Source organism: Plectropomus leopardus, chromosome 4, assembly GCF_026936395.1.
Source record: "Plectropomus leopardus strain MGB_pleo_1.0 chromosome 4, ASM2693639v1, whole genome shotgun sequence".
NCBI classification, from domain to species: Eukaryota; Metazoa; Chordata; class Actinopteri; order Perciformes; family Serranidae; genus Plectropomus; species Plectropomus leopardus.
Window position 1 is genome coordinate 33588632 of NC_142179.1, and position 16550 is coordinate 33605181.

At 37.1% G+C, this 16550-nt stretch overlaps 1 protein-coding gene across 1 annotated transcript; it reads right to left on the minus strand.

The window, feature by feature from the left end:
- Positions 1-1255: 1255 nt before the first annotated feature.
- vamp5 (vesicle-associated membrane protein 5) lies at positions 1256-12224 on the minus strand. The gene is made up of 3 exons (XM_042488978.2): positions 11935-12224; positions 6077-6220; positions 1256-2069 (listed from the first exon to the last, which is right to left on the minus strand). The coding sequence occupies exons 1-3, from the start codon at positions 11935-11937 to the stop codon at positions 1911-1913; spliced, it is 306 nt and encodes a 101-aa protein (XP_042344912.2). The 5' UTR covers positions 11938-12224; the 3' UTR covers positions 1256-1910.
- Positions 12225-16550: the final 4326 nt, after the last annotated feature.

Below are 16550 nucleotides of genomic sequence, written 5' to 3' on the forward strand. Positions count from 1 at the left end.
CTTAAATAAAAATAATTACAGTGAAGCTGAACAGCTTCTTAAGCAATAAATATTTTTGCAATTGTGTCAAGTATGAAGGTGACACATTACCATGCCTGAAAACGTAGTGGTAAACAGGCACATGGGTCTACTTACTCAGATTCACATGTACAGATTTACCAACAGCAGAGACTGACAGTTCTGGTTGTCATCTTAACAGACCACCTACACCTCATTTCGCAGAGTGCCATTATGATATATGGCTTAAGTTTTATTTTCAACATCATAAAAACTAATACTATGGTCTCTTCATTTGGAGACATAATTATCAAGTAAAAAGAGTTTATTGTTTTGATTGATTAATTAAGATAATTAAATTCAAATTAAAGTCACTCCGCCGCTCTTTTCTTTTCCTTCACCTGACCATTTGTCATCTGCACACTTGCCACTGTTTCATTCCCTTGACAAAATTTCTAGTGTGTAACATTTAATGATAAAATAGACGTAATTTGAAACAAAAAATAATAATTGTCTGGTCCTAAATAAAAAAAAGAGTACTTCAATAATCAATCAATCAATTTGAAGTTATTTAGTTGTGTTACTAATTTAATTAAGTGGTACCTACATTAAGTCCATATATATAAATTTATGTTCATTTTACTTTTAACATATTGATTTAAATCAATAAAATTAATGGAACCATCCTCAAGCCTTTTAATAAACAGTAAGTGTCATTATTTGATGAATACTGTGATTGATTTTATGGATCTATAAAAGCCAACTGTTAATAACCGTGTACACAACATACCTGTTATGTTGTTCCCCTCTGCTCTGCATATTTATCTGTCATAAAAATATTGACCAGCAGGGGTCAATGTTTATCACAATATTCTTTACTACAACTGCAGATTAACTGCAATAAAATTCCAATATAGGCTTATAATAACTGACATTTCCAAGTTTAGATTTTATCTATGCTTCTGAAAGCACACTTATATATTTTGGCTCTAAATCATATTGTTCCATTTGATAGTTGACTGGTCATTTGAACCAAATTACACAAAACTTGAGCTCAAGACTTAAATATGTTATCTATGCATATCTTAAAAAAGCAATGTAGAGAACAAGTACTGACAACAAATCCATTTCTGTGTTTTTGGGAGCCAAAGAAAAAAAAAACAAATTTGGTAAACTTTAAACTTCAGTAAATCTTAATTACAGTCCAACAAATACAAATACAAAAAACAAAACAAAAAAAACAAACAGAAAATGACTCTTTTGCACCTTTAAACACATTTTAATGACACAGACTCATATTTGACACATGAAATTTGCAACAGTACAATTAATTCTTAACAGAAGCTATTTGAAACTGCATATATTCACCATCTGTCCTGTCTTTTCCTCCGTCTTCTTGCACTTAAGGTTGACTCAGATAATCGATTGAATGGTTGGTGAAATGGACTTTGTCTTCAGTTCAGCAACCACTAATGGCACTGTTCCTCTGAGTGGTGCACATAAACCCATATGTACAAACAAATAGTACAAAAGTAGTCGGCCAATGATGTTTGGTTAAAAATATTAGCTATCCATAGTTTTGCTGGAGCACTTATTTAGAACGTATTCTAAGATCTAAGATTTGTGTATCCTTCAAATGTGGACCTGACAGAGACATGACTTTTGAAAAGTTATTATGAAAAGCAGCGAAGCAGCCGAGCAATCACTGGTACCATATCAACTGACACTAATAAAGAGAAGGACCGATACTCCCATGAATATCTCAACACAGAAATATGCAGACTGAGCAGTTTGAGCGAGATGTTGGAGTCCCACAGTTTGCATTCCGATTTTCATGGAGCTTTTTGCCTTTTGTCCACTTCATGTCCCTCCTCAGTCCCAATATATTGTTTTTCTTTACATCACCAAATGAGCTACTGTCCTCCTGCGCTATAAACGATGGCGTAGATTATAAGTCCGATGATGACTGCTGCCGTGACTACGCCAACGACAATAAACACAACTTTCATCTTGCTGTTCTCCCATCGTTTCTTTTGCTTCACCTGGTTGGCGGTCCTTTCAAAAGCTTTACTCTGAGGAGAAAACACAAAGAGAAGATTTTACATTATACTGTTGCTTTTTATCTGTCTAATTATATTGAACATATGGAAAATTTTGGCAATGTGATGGATTTATTTGGCCGAAGGCGGCATAAAAACTTCTATAAAACTCCAAAAGACGACAAGAAAAACATATTCTATCCAGAAAACTTATTTAGAAAAATTGTCACTTGTTTCCCTACTTTCCCCGTCTAAACCCTTTAAAACCTGGATTCACATCAGTTTTTCTTGTGCTGCATTCAGATGCTTTTCACAATTATTTATAAACCTTTGAAGTCTTAGCTAAACTTGGTATGTTTTCTTTCAAAACCAAGGAAAAGAAGATAATAAGCATGTTTGCAGGAAATTTCCTGCATATTGCAAGAAAAATATATATTAGAAAAATATGTTTTAAAAAGCTAAACAAAAATGTCCAGAAAACGACATTTTTAATTAACAAAATAACATATTTAAAATTATTTTATAGAATTATTAGATTTTTTTTAATCACCTTCTTTTTTTAAATCAGACCTAATTTCTTCACCCTTTCTTTTTTAATTTTGTTACTAACTTTCAGGTAATTTTCTTGTACTCATTTCTTGCAGTTTTTTGGCTCATTTCTCCTACAATGCTTTAATGCCTTCATCCCATGATTTTGAAATAAATCAAACCAATTTTCCCCAGTTTCAAAGGGTTGTGGCTCTATTCAATAAGCTCGTATTAACAATGGATCACACGGCTGCTATGGTCCGTCTTGGCATTGACAAGCAGGTCACATAGTTCCCACAATGCCTTGTTTGCCAGTGTTACATAACACTGTTGAGCATTTATCAGAGAATTAAAAGAGCGAACTGAGATTTTAGTCACACCATACAGGGATAAATTTTGTGATCACATGGATTATGAACAGGAAAGCATTCTATAGGATAGGACAACATATGACAACATTGTTAATATGAACCGATCTATATGTTCTATATCAACAATGAATCAAATGACTGCATGTGATATGAAAGGTGAAGCCACAGAGAGTTATCACCCCACTCCCACATTACTCCATTGGCTCATGTTGCATCACGCTATTGAGCATTTTTCAGAGAACTAACAAAGCAAACATGAAGTCCACTAAAACTGAAGCTCCATGAGCACTTGGATACACTTTGTGATGACATGGATTTAGGAAAGCAGCTCTCTTGGCAGACCTCAGAATTTTGGGGCCATGATAAAACTTCAAGCTCCAATGATCAAATAACTGCATGTAATGTGAAGGGGGTCACTCGAGGTTGCACTCTGCAGGTTCTCTCGGCTGTAAAAGGTGTTTTAGCCTCTTTCAGTTCATTGTTTTGGTTTTACCGCCTGAATTTGATGGTTATGGTTCAGTACTTTCACTCTAATCAGCATCATTTTTGGCTGGAGCTAACAGATGTTTTTAACAAAAAAAAAGTCTAATATCATAGATAGTCTCACATAGCCATAACCATCTCCAGAGCGCTGTGCCAGTGCTAGAGAAAGATCTAGAAGCAGTCAGTCAGTCAGTCATTTTCTGTAACCGCATGTCATCGTAAGGGTCGCTAGGGGGCTGGAGCCAATCCCAGCTGTCATCGGGCAGAAGGCGGGGTACACCCTGGACAGGTCGCCAGACTATCGCAGGGTGACACATATAGACAGACAACCATACACACTCACAGTCACACCTAAGGACAATTTAGAGTCACCAATCAACCTGAGCTGCATGTCTTTGGACTGTGACCCCGGAGAGAACCCACGCAGACACGGGGAGAACATGCAAGGTCTAGAAGCACACATTATCATTTTGCTTTAGGGGAAAAAATGTTCTGGCTTTTTTGTATTTATTTACTTAATTGTCTTGGGTGGTGGCGGCGGCGCTACACCCGGGATGCAGCGACCATGGTCTTGCAAAAGAGTGTCGGGGAGAACTTCTTTGGAGGCAAGTACTGTCATTAAAATGGCAAATTCTTTGCAAAAGAATATGCCACAAAACAAAACGCCATGTAACAAAACACCACAAAGTGACACAAAATGCAGTAGGCCTAACAGATGTATGTCAACTGTGTGATTACACTTTCAGTGATAAAAAAGAAACATAATTTGATAATTGGTGCCTTAGAAATGAGGCCTGAATATACTTTACAGTTCTGGAGAAGCTCATTGGATCTTTTGTAACCACAGATGATCTGATAGCTGTATGTGGCTCTAGCAGAGCACCATTACAACTGTATCACAGAAGCTCATGTAAACAGATCGGTACATTGGTGAAGTCACTGTCACTGTCACATGTCGCTGCCAGGGTCAAAAGATGAGGCAAATAAATTCCAGCTGGCAGTGCAAGAAAACGGATCAACATCGGGCATGAGGGTCCTGTGAGACAGAGTCTGGGCTTTTCCAAAGTGGGTTCTTTAGTTGTTTTAGTTGTTGTAAGTCTTTACAACAATTCATAGACAGAATAAAACACACATGCCTTATTGCACAATCCAAGTTTTAGTCAAAATTTGCCATTTTCAGTGTATAGGTTTGGCTGGCTTGGGGGTTTGTTGTTGTGGTATCCAGTGGCAAAGGAGGACAGGACAGTAGTCCGATTAAATAGCCTAATTGAGCTATGAAATAAGGTTCACAAAACTGTGCATGTACTGAGTGAGTTTATTTTTTGACTGTCTGCTGCTGTTAGAAGACAGCAGCGAGAGTGAACAGTTAAGATGAGGGTCGCAACATCAAAACAATGAGCTGAAAGTTGCCAAAACACTGTGGAGCTGATACTAATTCCTTCGGGGGTTAATGAATGACCCCATTCACATTACACAGTCATTTAACCTTATGCAGCATTCATGTGCTCCTCGGAAATATTGTTTTTACAAGTTACAAGCACATGAAGGGCCCTTCATGGTAGTAATTATGAGTAGAGAAATTGGGAAATTTTGATTATACCCGAGGTTGCAGAGTTGTGATGTTTGCGTGATGTTTCAGGGAAGCACAAATGGCAGAAAGCATTGAAACTGTTGACAGTAAAAAAATATATATTTCGTTATTTTAGTCCTAGTAGCTATCATTTACTTTTGGTTGCTGCACATTGAGACAACAGGAACATAAAGCTAGCTAGCTAAGCAAATATAAGCTAATTAAAATATTATTTAAGCTTATAAAGGAATTAAACGTCAACTATATACCTGATGCACATTCTATCATTCTATTTGCTTCGTTTGGCTGCTGGAGCACAAAGGAGCTCTGTGCTACTTGCTTTTGGTAAAACATCAGCCATGAAAACAACATCATTTTACTTCTAGTGTCCACGTTTGTTGCTTTTTTGAGCACTTGAATGCGTGTATGTCATAATTACAACTACACAACTGGCAAGTACGACATTCCCGAGGAGCACATGAAGGCAGCATTATCCCTAAAACTAGGAGCTGCACTTGAATTTGGGAGGCGCTTTCCCAGTTTGCCTGCTCATCATTCATGCTATCACAAGTGAATTTTTAGCTCAAATTTCAGTTATCTGTCTGTGTGATTTTTTAGTTCTCTGAGAACTGCCCGATAGTGTTATGTAACACTGACCAAGGGGGAAACGTGGGAACGAAGTGACCCACTTGTTGACCCCCGGACGGACATTCGCCTCGTGGCATGTCCTGGACTCACTCTGTCGTACCCAGGGAGACCAGCTCGCTTCATTCATCTTAGGAAACAATAGGAAATACCTTTCTAAAAATAGCCCCATAAAACAGAATCAGGATGTAAATTGTACATTTGTTTTCCTCTCCAGCTCCACCTAAGGTGTATTTATAGACATCAATATGACATTTCCTGGTTTTAATCCCTTGACGCCTGTGGAAAAGGGAGTGTGTGTGCCATTTGCTCCAGTAATCCACCTTATCCATACGACCCAGATACTTCCAGACACTTCCACGCTCAGTTAAAATAGTTTGGTGTGACTAGATGTAATGATGTTTTTCCACTTGGACCAGCTTCTCCGCACTCCCCTCGCATACCTTTGCCAGCAGCTCATCAGCCCTATCCTCCAGCTCGCCCAGTTTGCCAGATCTCTCGTCAGCCTTGTTCAGGTTGTCCAGCATGATGACCTTCACCTCCTCCACCTCCTCCTGGGCCTGCTGCAGGCGGCTCTTCCCATTCTCCTGTCCAATCAACACACATAACATTGTTAAAGAGTGAGACATAATGTGGATTCATACAGTCATTTGGGACGTTTTGCAAAAATTTATGAGCTTGCATTGTTCAATCTTTCCCGTTGGCGAATAAAAGGCTGATAATGGTAACATTTGGTTATAAACACCCAATGTCAGGTATGTCAGGTGTTTTTTTAAAGTCCTACATTGTAAAAATGTAGGATTTCCATGATTTTGTTACTATAAGGCAAGGATGCATGCAATATAAATACTGTGAAAATCTCAAAACACTCAATCCACTGAGAAATGCACACAGACTGTATCCACAAACTGCGCCTTTAACCCTTTGAAACCTGGATCAACATCAATTTTCTTGTGCTGTATATAAAACTTTGAAATTTGAGCAAATTAATGTGCTTTCTTGGCAACTTGGCAAGAACTGTGGCAAAAATGTCAAGAAATTAGTAGGTTTAGGAAAAAAAGTTTTTAAAAGGATAGGGAAAAATATATTAAAAAATGTATTTATGATGATCAGAATTTTATTTCTAAAAAAATGTTTTAAAGAATTATTATTCTTGTAAACTTTTTTCAGGTCATATCTTTTTTTCTTGTTTTTTTTTCCCCCATTTCTTTTTTTTTTATTTCATCCTTGTGTGTGTGTGTGTGTGTGTGTGTACATTTTTGGGGCAATTTCTTCCTAAGTTGCTCATTGCCCTTTTCCAGTTTTATTTTATTTCTTTTAAAGAAATCAAGCCAATTAGCTTGGGTTTCAAAAAGTTAAACAGGCCGTCAGGACTTCTGTGAATTTGTGATGTCACAGCTATACCATATAAAGGTAAAAGGTAAAAACTGCCACTACAGTGCCACTGCAGTCATTACCCCACTGCAACGACAGCGCAGAGACAACGAGAGCGCAGAAGTGGAAGACGCGGAAACACTGACCAATCAGAGCGGACTCAGATTTTTCCAAAAGGGGGTTTTATAGAGACAGGCGCTCAAACGGAGCATTGGAGACAAAGCGTGAATAGAGGCGTATTCAGACAAAGTGTATGAGAAATATAATGTGAAATGAGAAAAATAATGCATTTTTTTCTGTTTTAACACCAGAGAAATACAAAATACAAGTATGAACCTGAAAATAAGCAACATATTGGACCTTTACATCTCAGTGTTGCACTTCTAATTTGTGATGACATCTCACTCATGTTTCTACTGACTTTGAATGCATTTATTGTATGTCATTTTAAAAAAGATGTTATCAAACCTTGTGTAGCCAAAATATTCCTGAGCTTTAGAAAAGTTTTTCTGCACAATGCCACCAATCTTATACATAAAGGCCAGTTTACAAGTCACAGTGAGTACTACTCAGCGAGGAAAACAGTAGTTTATTGTTTTCTGTGGCTCTGGAGGGACTTTTATCAAGTCTGAGAAAACAGTCCCTGATGATGTCATCACGTCTGCATTACAAACTGGCGTTGTGGAATTTAAAAGGCATGGGCACTTAATGAATAGAAATATGCTATTAGTTGCAACTTGCATTGTGGGAAATGTAGGATTCAGTTTTTTTTAGAGTTTAATCATAGTCTGTTTAGGACAAACATCACCCATTTTTTGTGGACTCCAGCCAAGAGTGACCATATTTGAACAAAAGGGTAGAGCTGTGAAGGAGCGAGGGTAGTACTTTTTTTTTAGTTTTGCTAACAGAAAACCCCAGTAATGAGTCCTTAAACTTGAGAATGGATTAGCATTTCAGTAAATACCCCACTCACACTGTAAAGCTTTTATGGGCCTTAAAAAAATATGGATGCTATCAAGTGGCTAAATAAAACTACAGAACATCATCAAGCTGAATCACGCTGAACACGCTGGTGTAGTTTGATTCTAGCTTAGCATGAGTTTTTTCCTCCTAGAGATTAAATTTAGGCTTCAAAAATCCTGAAAGTGGTTATCATTTGTGAAGATTATCTTGCTGATTAAAACGTGTAAGTATCACAAAAACTGATTTACTACAAAGCTTATTTTCTGTATTAATCCAAAATCCAATGGAAAAATCCCACAGGCTTTCTGGCGAGGGAACCGGAGTGACATTAGCTTTTGGGTTGGCCAACAGAAAAACTTCATCTCTGTGGCACTCTATTAGTGCGTCAGTTGGTTTTTTTTTTCTGTAAAATAATTACTGTTTTAGCTCCTCCTATAGTTAGATTATTAAATCTTTAATTCCTTCGTGTTTTTGGTCAGCAGGTTTATAAAACAAGTAAGGCAAATGTTAATTGCATAGCTTGTTTTTCAGACTGGCTGCCAAATGGAAAAAAAACCACAAACTATGTCTGCCTGATACAGATCAGACTGGCTTTGTGTTTTATAAACACAACAATAGTCCTGCAGTGAATTTAAGCAGAACAAGACAACCTGCTGTGACATGTTTTTTCCAAGCAGACCGAAGCAAGAGTACATTCATTTATAATAGGAGTCGACCAATATTGTTTTTTCTGGGTAAATACCGATTGTGATTATTAGTAATTAATGAGACTGGCGACTAATATTTAAAAACAAAATCTTTCTATCAATATTTAGAATTTGGAATATAAAAAAACTCCAACACAAAACTTTGTTTAAATTCCTTTAGCAAATGTTTAACCAAAAGTGAAACCTTTCAACATCATGTAAAGCAAGTTCCCAGCAACTTTTTTAAATAAAAAGTCAAGGGAAAATTTAAACTAAAAAAATGAATAAAAATATCTCTCAGAAGTTTAACAAGGTAAAAGTTTCTCTCATGTTGACACCTTCTTGACACTTTCAATTGATTATTTTTTTTCAGTGATCATTAAAATAAAGCGCAGATACAGATAATAATAAAAAAAAAGCCAAATATTATCAGCCAGGCCGATAATCTGTCAACTCCTAATTTGTAACTTTAGAACCAAAATAATTGCTATTAAAACATGTTTTGGAACACATTCATGATCCAGCCCTGCAAGGTTAAGTTTACGTGAAACAAGCAACCAGTGACACATGAAACCAATAAAATGAAGTCGGGCGGGTTTTCTAAGATCACGAAGGTTGCGTTCTCGCAGCAGCTGTTTACTCAACCCTCTGTCTCTGCTCTGAGGAGAAATGCAGCACCCAAGGGCGAAACAACAACAACAACAGGGTAACTGCACATTGATAAGAACCCTGAAGCAGGATATTTTATAAGTAGTTTGACCTCAAAGCAATTTATATCCTGACAGCTTTCGCCTTCACCTTTTAAACTCCAAGCCATGAGAGGAAGACAACATCTCTGAAAGTCGACAGGAACAGGAAACCAACAGACAGAACAAAACAAGTGCACTCTCTGCATCTTGATTTGGTTCATAATTCATTGCCATTTCCTGTTGAAACACACTGTCTGAGTAAGTCGACTTTATACGCTGAGAATAGTAAACATCATATCACTGGCTGGTGGAAACTGATGAATGGATGCCCTGAATGCCCAGTTATCTCGTTTTTGGCTCAACCAAATAGCAGCTGAACAATAGTGTGTGTTTAAAATTCAGCCGGCGACGTCTTTAACACAGGAACTGCTGCCCATTCCAGTTCCCCTCCTTGCTTCCTTCCTTCCCTCCCTCCCTCCTTGCCTGCATTAATGTACCTGGCATTATCCAGGGAAACCACACCCACCGCAGGTTACAGCACGTTCATGATAGTGTGGTGCGGTGCTGTAGGACAGTCAAAACAACTGCTATCTTGTTGGCTAATAATTAATCTTGTGTTAAGCTCATTTATATTGAAGGAGAGCAATGTGTGAAGGTTATTGGGATGCAACACATGATGTTGTTGTCCTGCCAAAAATGCATTCTTCATTCATCTTGAAAAAAAAAAGCAAGAAAGAAGAGATCATCTTTCATGTTTGCATTCCTTTAGTTTAATAATTGTAACCTATGTTATTCTGTAAGGTTGCTTCTCATATCGCACTTAATGCTGCTCTTAAATTTAAACCTAAGCAGACTCACTTCATTATATTAACTTACTTTGTATCGGCACTGTACGGACATTCGTTTTCCTTTTTTAGTCATGTTTTTGAATGGGTTTTATTTAGGGACTATGCTATATTCAGTATAGAGGGTGGCTAATGTGTGACATCACTTATTATTTACTCTTTGAAAACTGTGCAGATTGGCTTGATTTCCTTCAAAAAAACAAGCAACCTAAGAAGAAATGACCTAAATGTTAAAAAAGAAATTAGTAAAAAGCTACAAAAAGTACCAGAAAATTAGCAAAAGGGGAAAAAAGATCTGAAACAAGTGCTTAAAGATTCTGTAAAATAATTTAAAATATAATATAATTACAATAATTATAAATATAGTTTTCTGGAATTCTATCCCCTAGCTTTTTACTTGTAAAAATCTACCAAATCTTGCAATTTGTGGGACATTTCTTGCCAAGTTTCTCATCCCCATGTTAAAAAGACAGAAAGAAAAATCAAAAAAGGTTGAAACAATTGTGAAAGGTGTCTGAAAAATAGGAGCACAAGACAAGTAATGTCAATCCAGATGTCAAAGGGTTAAATATCATGACCCAAATATTTTTCCTCAAGCTTCCATGAGTGACTGTGGGAGAATATATGACACTTCCTTCCCCATAAATAACCATATTTCACAGTTTCTGGTTATGACAAACAGTGTGATTTGGGAGATTTTTTTCAAAGAACAATCGTTTTCAACCCTCTTGTGGATTAAGGGGGTTCTGTGGATATTTATAATAAATAAGAACATGATCCTTTCATGTTAAATGTCCCTTACCCAGTTATGTGATGTAACAAAGTACCTATATACTAAATATTTTGGGGAGTAAATGTACTTTGCTTGAGTTTTTGTGTTTTTGTGAACTTTCACTTTTCCTCCACTATATTTCCTTAAAAAATGCGTACTTAGTTACTATACTATACTTACTATACTTAATATATTATACTATACTTACTATACTAGACTACATTTACCCTAGGCATTTTATGTACCTATTTCAAAATAGAAAAGGAAGGGAGGAAGGAAGAAAGGCATGGACAGATGACTGAAGAAAAAATGTTTTTTGTCCTTTAAGTTGTAAAAAAAAAAAAAGTTTTTGTTCAAGTGTCGTGCATTGTGGTGTATGTTACAAAGAAACAATTGTCAAAATTCTGACTGCATGTTTTTTTGATTACAGCAAGTACTTTGACTTTTACTTGCAATACAATGAAATGACTTTCGATACTTGTACAGTACAGTAAATATTAGGTACTTCAAGACTTTTATTCAAGTAATATTCTTAAAGGAGACTTAAGGTTCTACCAAAATCATTTTCTAGTATTTTTACTCAAGTGTGGCTTTCCAGTACTTCATTCAAGTGCCCCCCCGCCGTTCTGCATCACCCCTTCTAATAAATTACGAACAGTCCCTTAGTGTATTCACTTGTTTAACTTTAATGTTTTTCGACCTCACACCGAATTTATGTATTTTCAACTAAATAAAAAAAAACACAGTAAAAAAATCCAAGCGTTGTAATATTCTGTATTCGTCATTTTAAATGGACGAGCTGACAGCAGCTGCCGTGTCCCATTTACCTTCTGCTACCTTGTGGGACTTTGACCAAAGATAAGAAAGGTCATAGTACATTTCTTAAAACATTCTGCCAAAACAAAGTTCCCCCTCCTCTGTCTTGTCGAAGCTGTTGGCATTATAACAAATTGTAAATGGATATTGACTCACCATGTCTGTCTCGCGTCTTGCTGTGTTTGTGTCGAGTCTGTCACCGGATCCAATGCATTTATAGTGCGGCTTGAGTCAACTTTAGTAACAGGAAACACAGCATACCAGCTCTGTAGTTTTCAACCTGTCTTAATGTTCCACCTTGTCTCCCGAAACAAAGCAAGTGCAGCGTTTAGCAAGCGCAAAGTTTTGCGGTTTTCTCTTTTCTTCTCACCCTCTCTCTGTCACTTTCACTTCTCTGTGCTGTGGTCCTCTCCCTGCCTGCTGCTGGGCTTCGTGCAGTCTGATTGTGAGGCGTTCAGGGTATTCCCGGAAACCTTACAATTACAAGAGGCGATAACATGACCGTGATGCCACTTCCTCAAAGTCTGGACTTTCCCGGAATTGGCGACTAGTAGACTTGTTGTCTGTCGTGCAAAGCTGCTTTATACTTTTACTCCATTACATTTCAGCCGAAAATACTGTGCTTTTTTCTCTTAGGGACTGTTCTTTACTTATGTAAGACTAAGGGGAATGGTATAGGGATTGCACTTATAAATTGCTTCTCTAGTCTTCAGACCACTCAAAGTACTCTAACACTACATGTCACAATCGCCCATTCACACACACATTCACACACTAGTGGCCGAGGCTACCATACAAGCATACAACTCCTTGCTCATTTTTGGCTAAGTCCTATTAAGTTGTTCGTTGGCCTCTCCTCATGTTTTTGCATGAAATGAAACCAGTTTGTCCAGGTTTCAAAGGTTGCAGTGCAGTACTTGGGTAAGATGTACTTACGTATCATTCCATAATCCAGTAACATACAAAATTATGTTATAATCTGTAATCACAAATTTATTGCTGATACTTCAGTATATTTTACTGATAATGCTTCTGTCGTTGAGTTGGTCGTGAAATTACCAGGGACACCTGAATGCAGCAGCACTCAGACTCTCCTTTATCTTCAGCCTGCAGGAAAACTAATAAGAATTGCAGGACAGATGTATCATAAATATATTGGTATGTCATTTCCTTATATGTGTCTGTTCAGTGACAGTTTGGCATGAACCATCTCGTTCTCTGCATGCATCTTTGTCATGTCATGAACATAAGACTCGTCCATGTCTATCAGGCGTTTGCAGACTCACTGCAAAACATTGTGTGCAGTTTGGTCACTGAAGGGTGTTGCCTACTTATGGGCTGTGCAAGATTTAAGAAGGTGACTGCTGGTCCACCCTTGCGAGAAATATGCGCAATGTTTATATAATATCACCACAGAGACTTACAGTGTGTCTGAGGCATGAAAAAGTACATTTCATGTGACCTTGTTGCACTAAACAGTACTTTATGTCCTTATGACCTATTGACCTATAGGTTGAACCTTTAATTTTTTTTTCTTTTTTAATTAATTTGAAAAGAAAACAATGGTGTCCTTGTCTTGCAGTAGACTGCTTTCTGGCCTTAACCCTTTGAGACCTGAGAGACTTGGCTTGATTAAAAAAAAACACAGAAAAAAGGCAATGAGAAACTTAAGAAGAAATTACTAAAAAAATTAGCAAGAAAATAATACAAAGTTAAGAGAAAATTACCTGAAATTTAAAAAAAACAACAACAACAAAAACAAAAACATGAAATGAAAATTAAAAAAAAAATTATAATAAATTTTTTTTTTCCCATGGCCTATTATTAATATAGATTTCTTGATATTTTCCCCTGATTTTGAAATGTGACCTAATTTTTAGGTCACTTTTCTGTCACCTTTTATTAATCTTTTTTGCAATTTATGAACTGATGTCAATCCAGGTTTCAGTGGGTTAAATCATGTTACAGTTATAAACTACACATAACTCTAGACATGTGCTGGGTCAAATCCAAAGACCAAACGTGTCTGTGGGTTTCTTCAGTTTGTCATCAGTTACTACAACTATAGGCAGCACCACACAGGCTCTTTATCATTAGTGTTGCAGCTACGTGTGTGTGTGTGTGTGTGTGTGTGTGTGTGTGTGTGTGTGTGTGTGTGTTTGTCTGTCGCTGCCACACTTATGATAAGGAGCTGACAGACTGACAACACAAGTCCATTGTAGCTCAACTGTGTCACTAACACGGGGACTGAAATTCTTTCCAACAGTCTTCGATTCATTTGGTGACAATTACATGTCAAACAGCACACCCTGAGGCAAACCCCATTATCTCGAATTACAGAAGTCGTCCAAACATAATTGAGACATCAAGACATACTTTGTTCAAAAGAAGTTGCTGCGTGATTAATTCATAACTGCACTGCTGTGTTACAGTGTTTGTAAGCTGCATACAAAAAGAGGAACAAATAGAGGACGTATTAGCTTGGAAATAGTGGTTTGGAAGTAAAGAAGTACCAGAAAGAAGAAGTAGGGTAATTCAAGCATTTCTTCCCTAAACATTTAAATTGTCTTTTTCATGTGAACTCTGTGTCAGGTCAAAATTCTAAGTTTCATTTGGTTGTCTTTTAATAAAACATTGGTTTAATCTGTATGTTGCTGAGGCTCTGTATGTATGAATTATTGGCTGCTATTATATGAATTAAACTCATAGGCTTCCATTTATGCCCATAATTAAATTAAATCTCACTCAGATTTAAGTTTTTTTGAATCATTGAATCACTTGAGTGCTCTGGGATGCTGAGCAGCAAATAGTGGCTCTATTACGGATGTGAAACTATATACAGAACTAGAATGGATTACATGCAAGGACTGTGGTATTTGATCTTAATGTGTTAATGTTTGGTTTGAATAGTTTTGTTTTCGTTTTATATGAAAGAACAAAAACCTGTAAATATATATCTAAAAGAATTGTACTATCGAAAATCAATACAATTTTTTTTTGCCAGACTTCACTTAAGGTTTTGCACAGAGAGAAGGGAGGCAGTCCATGTAAAGCTCTCAGAGCCTCACCATTTGAAAACAAAGTTAGACCTAATAAACCATGAACAAATACAACCAATCTAAAATACATCTCATATTACTGATTACGTGCTGTTATCAGAGGGAAAGCAGTAAGACGACCGGCCCTGTAACTGTTTCTGTTTACTGTAACATGTTACTACCAAATCCAAGCCAAAGCTGTGAGTGTGCAAACATGATCAACATCATAGTGGAGTGTAGTGGAGTAATTTTCTATGGCATGTCATTAGAAGAAGCAATACGATCATTATGTATTGCATACATTACAGTTATAATTAAATTGCTACTTTTAAATCCAATATGAATGGTAATACTACTTCTGCAGTAATATTTGTATAGTTTAATAGTGTAGTACAGCATATCATAATATAATTTGTTTGATAATGCAAGAGTTGTTTTATAGTTTGTTATAGTATACTATAATGTAGTATAGTAGAGTAGCACAGTATTGTATTATTGTCCAGTATGTACTTACTATACTAAGTATAATAGCATACCCTAATATAGATAGTACAGTATAGTATACTGTGGTATAGTATAGTTTTATAGTGTAGTTTTGTACAGTCTACTCTGATCTAGTCTAGTCTAGTCTAGTCTAGTATAGTATAGTGTTTTGTAGTTCAATATAGTTGTATACTATACTGTATTAGCATTCATTCACCATTTTATACGTAAAGGTACAGCATGAACAGTATAGTAGAGTACAGTTATATCCCCAAAGTATATAACATTGTACCATATTATACTGCACCATAGTGCAGTTCAGTTCAGTTCCTGGAGCACAAGTTGAAAAGGAGGGGGAGGTGGCAGAGTTTTCGGCCCAATCCGGCAGGGTTGGTTTTGAGTCCGTTCAGACCTGTCTTTCTTCTCTCTATCTTTCTTTTCTGTTACTGCTCTCTAGCATTCATATTTAAGTCATAATTGCTGATCAGTGACTCTAGGATTCTCATTGAGTGCTTATCCTTTTTACTGCTCACCACCTTGGGTCTGTTGAACTGCACTACACTAATCCCATTGCCTCTTGGGAGCATTCCTGCTCCCTTGTTTCCTAGCTTTCCTGGATCCTGGCCGCAGCCCTGGCTGTGCCTGATCATTGTAATATCTGTGCTGATGCTGTGACCCTGCCTTTGGTTGTGTTCGTGCTGTGGCTGCACTGATACTCTGCCCCCCGCTCGCCCTGATTGTGGTCTTGGTCCTGCTTGCGCCGATGCTGTGATCATGCCTTTGGACACCTCCCTATTAATACAGTATATGCATGAGACTCTTATCAACACCCACAATATCATCATAGAGTGCATTTGATAATCTCACACCTATTGTTATTGTAATATGACATGCATCTGTTTCTATTATTGCTGTGCCTCTCTCCCCCTCGCTCCCCCTCTCCTCCCCTCTCTCTTTCTCTTTCTTTTTTGCCATGATTGTATTTCAGTTGTTATTTATGACATCTATTGCACGTCTGTCCGTCATAGAAGAGGGATCCCTCATCATCCTCTGCTGCTCTTCCTGAGGTTTCTTCCTTTTTTTCCCTTGTTACAGGGGTTGTTGTTCATTTTCGGGACTTTTTTCTTGGGTGATGTGAGGGTCTAAGGGCAGAGGGATGTCGTACACTGTAAAGCCCTCTGAGGCAAACCATCTTTTGTGATAATGGGCTCTATTACACAGTATTATGATAGACTAGTGAAGAGTAGTGTA

Coding starts and splice junctions, on each gene's coding strand:
- vamp5 (XM_042488978.2), bottom strand. Junction 2,070..6,076: donor CTGATGAGCTGCTGGCAAAG/GTATGCGAGGGG, acceptor TTTTCTCCTCAG/AGTAAAGCTTTTGAAAGGAC.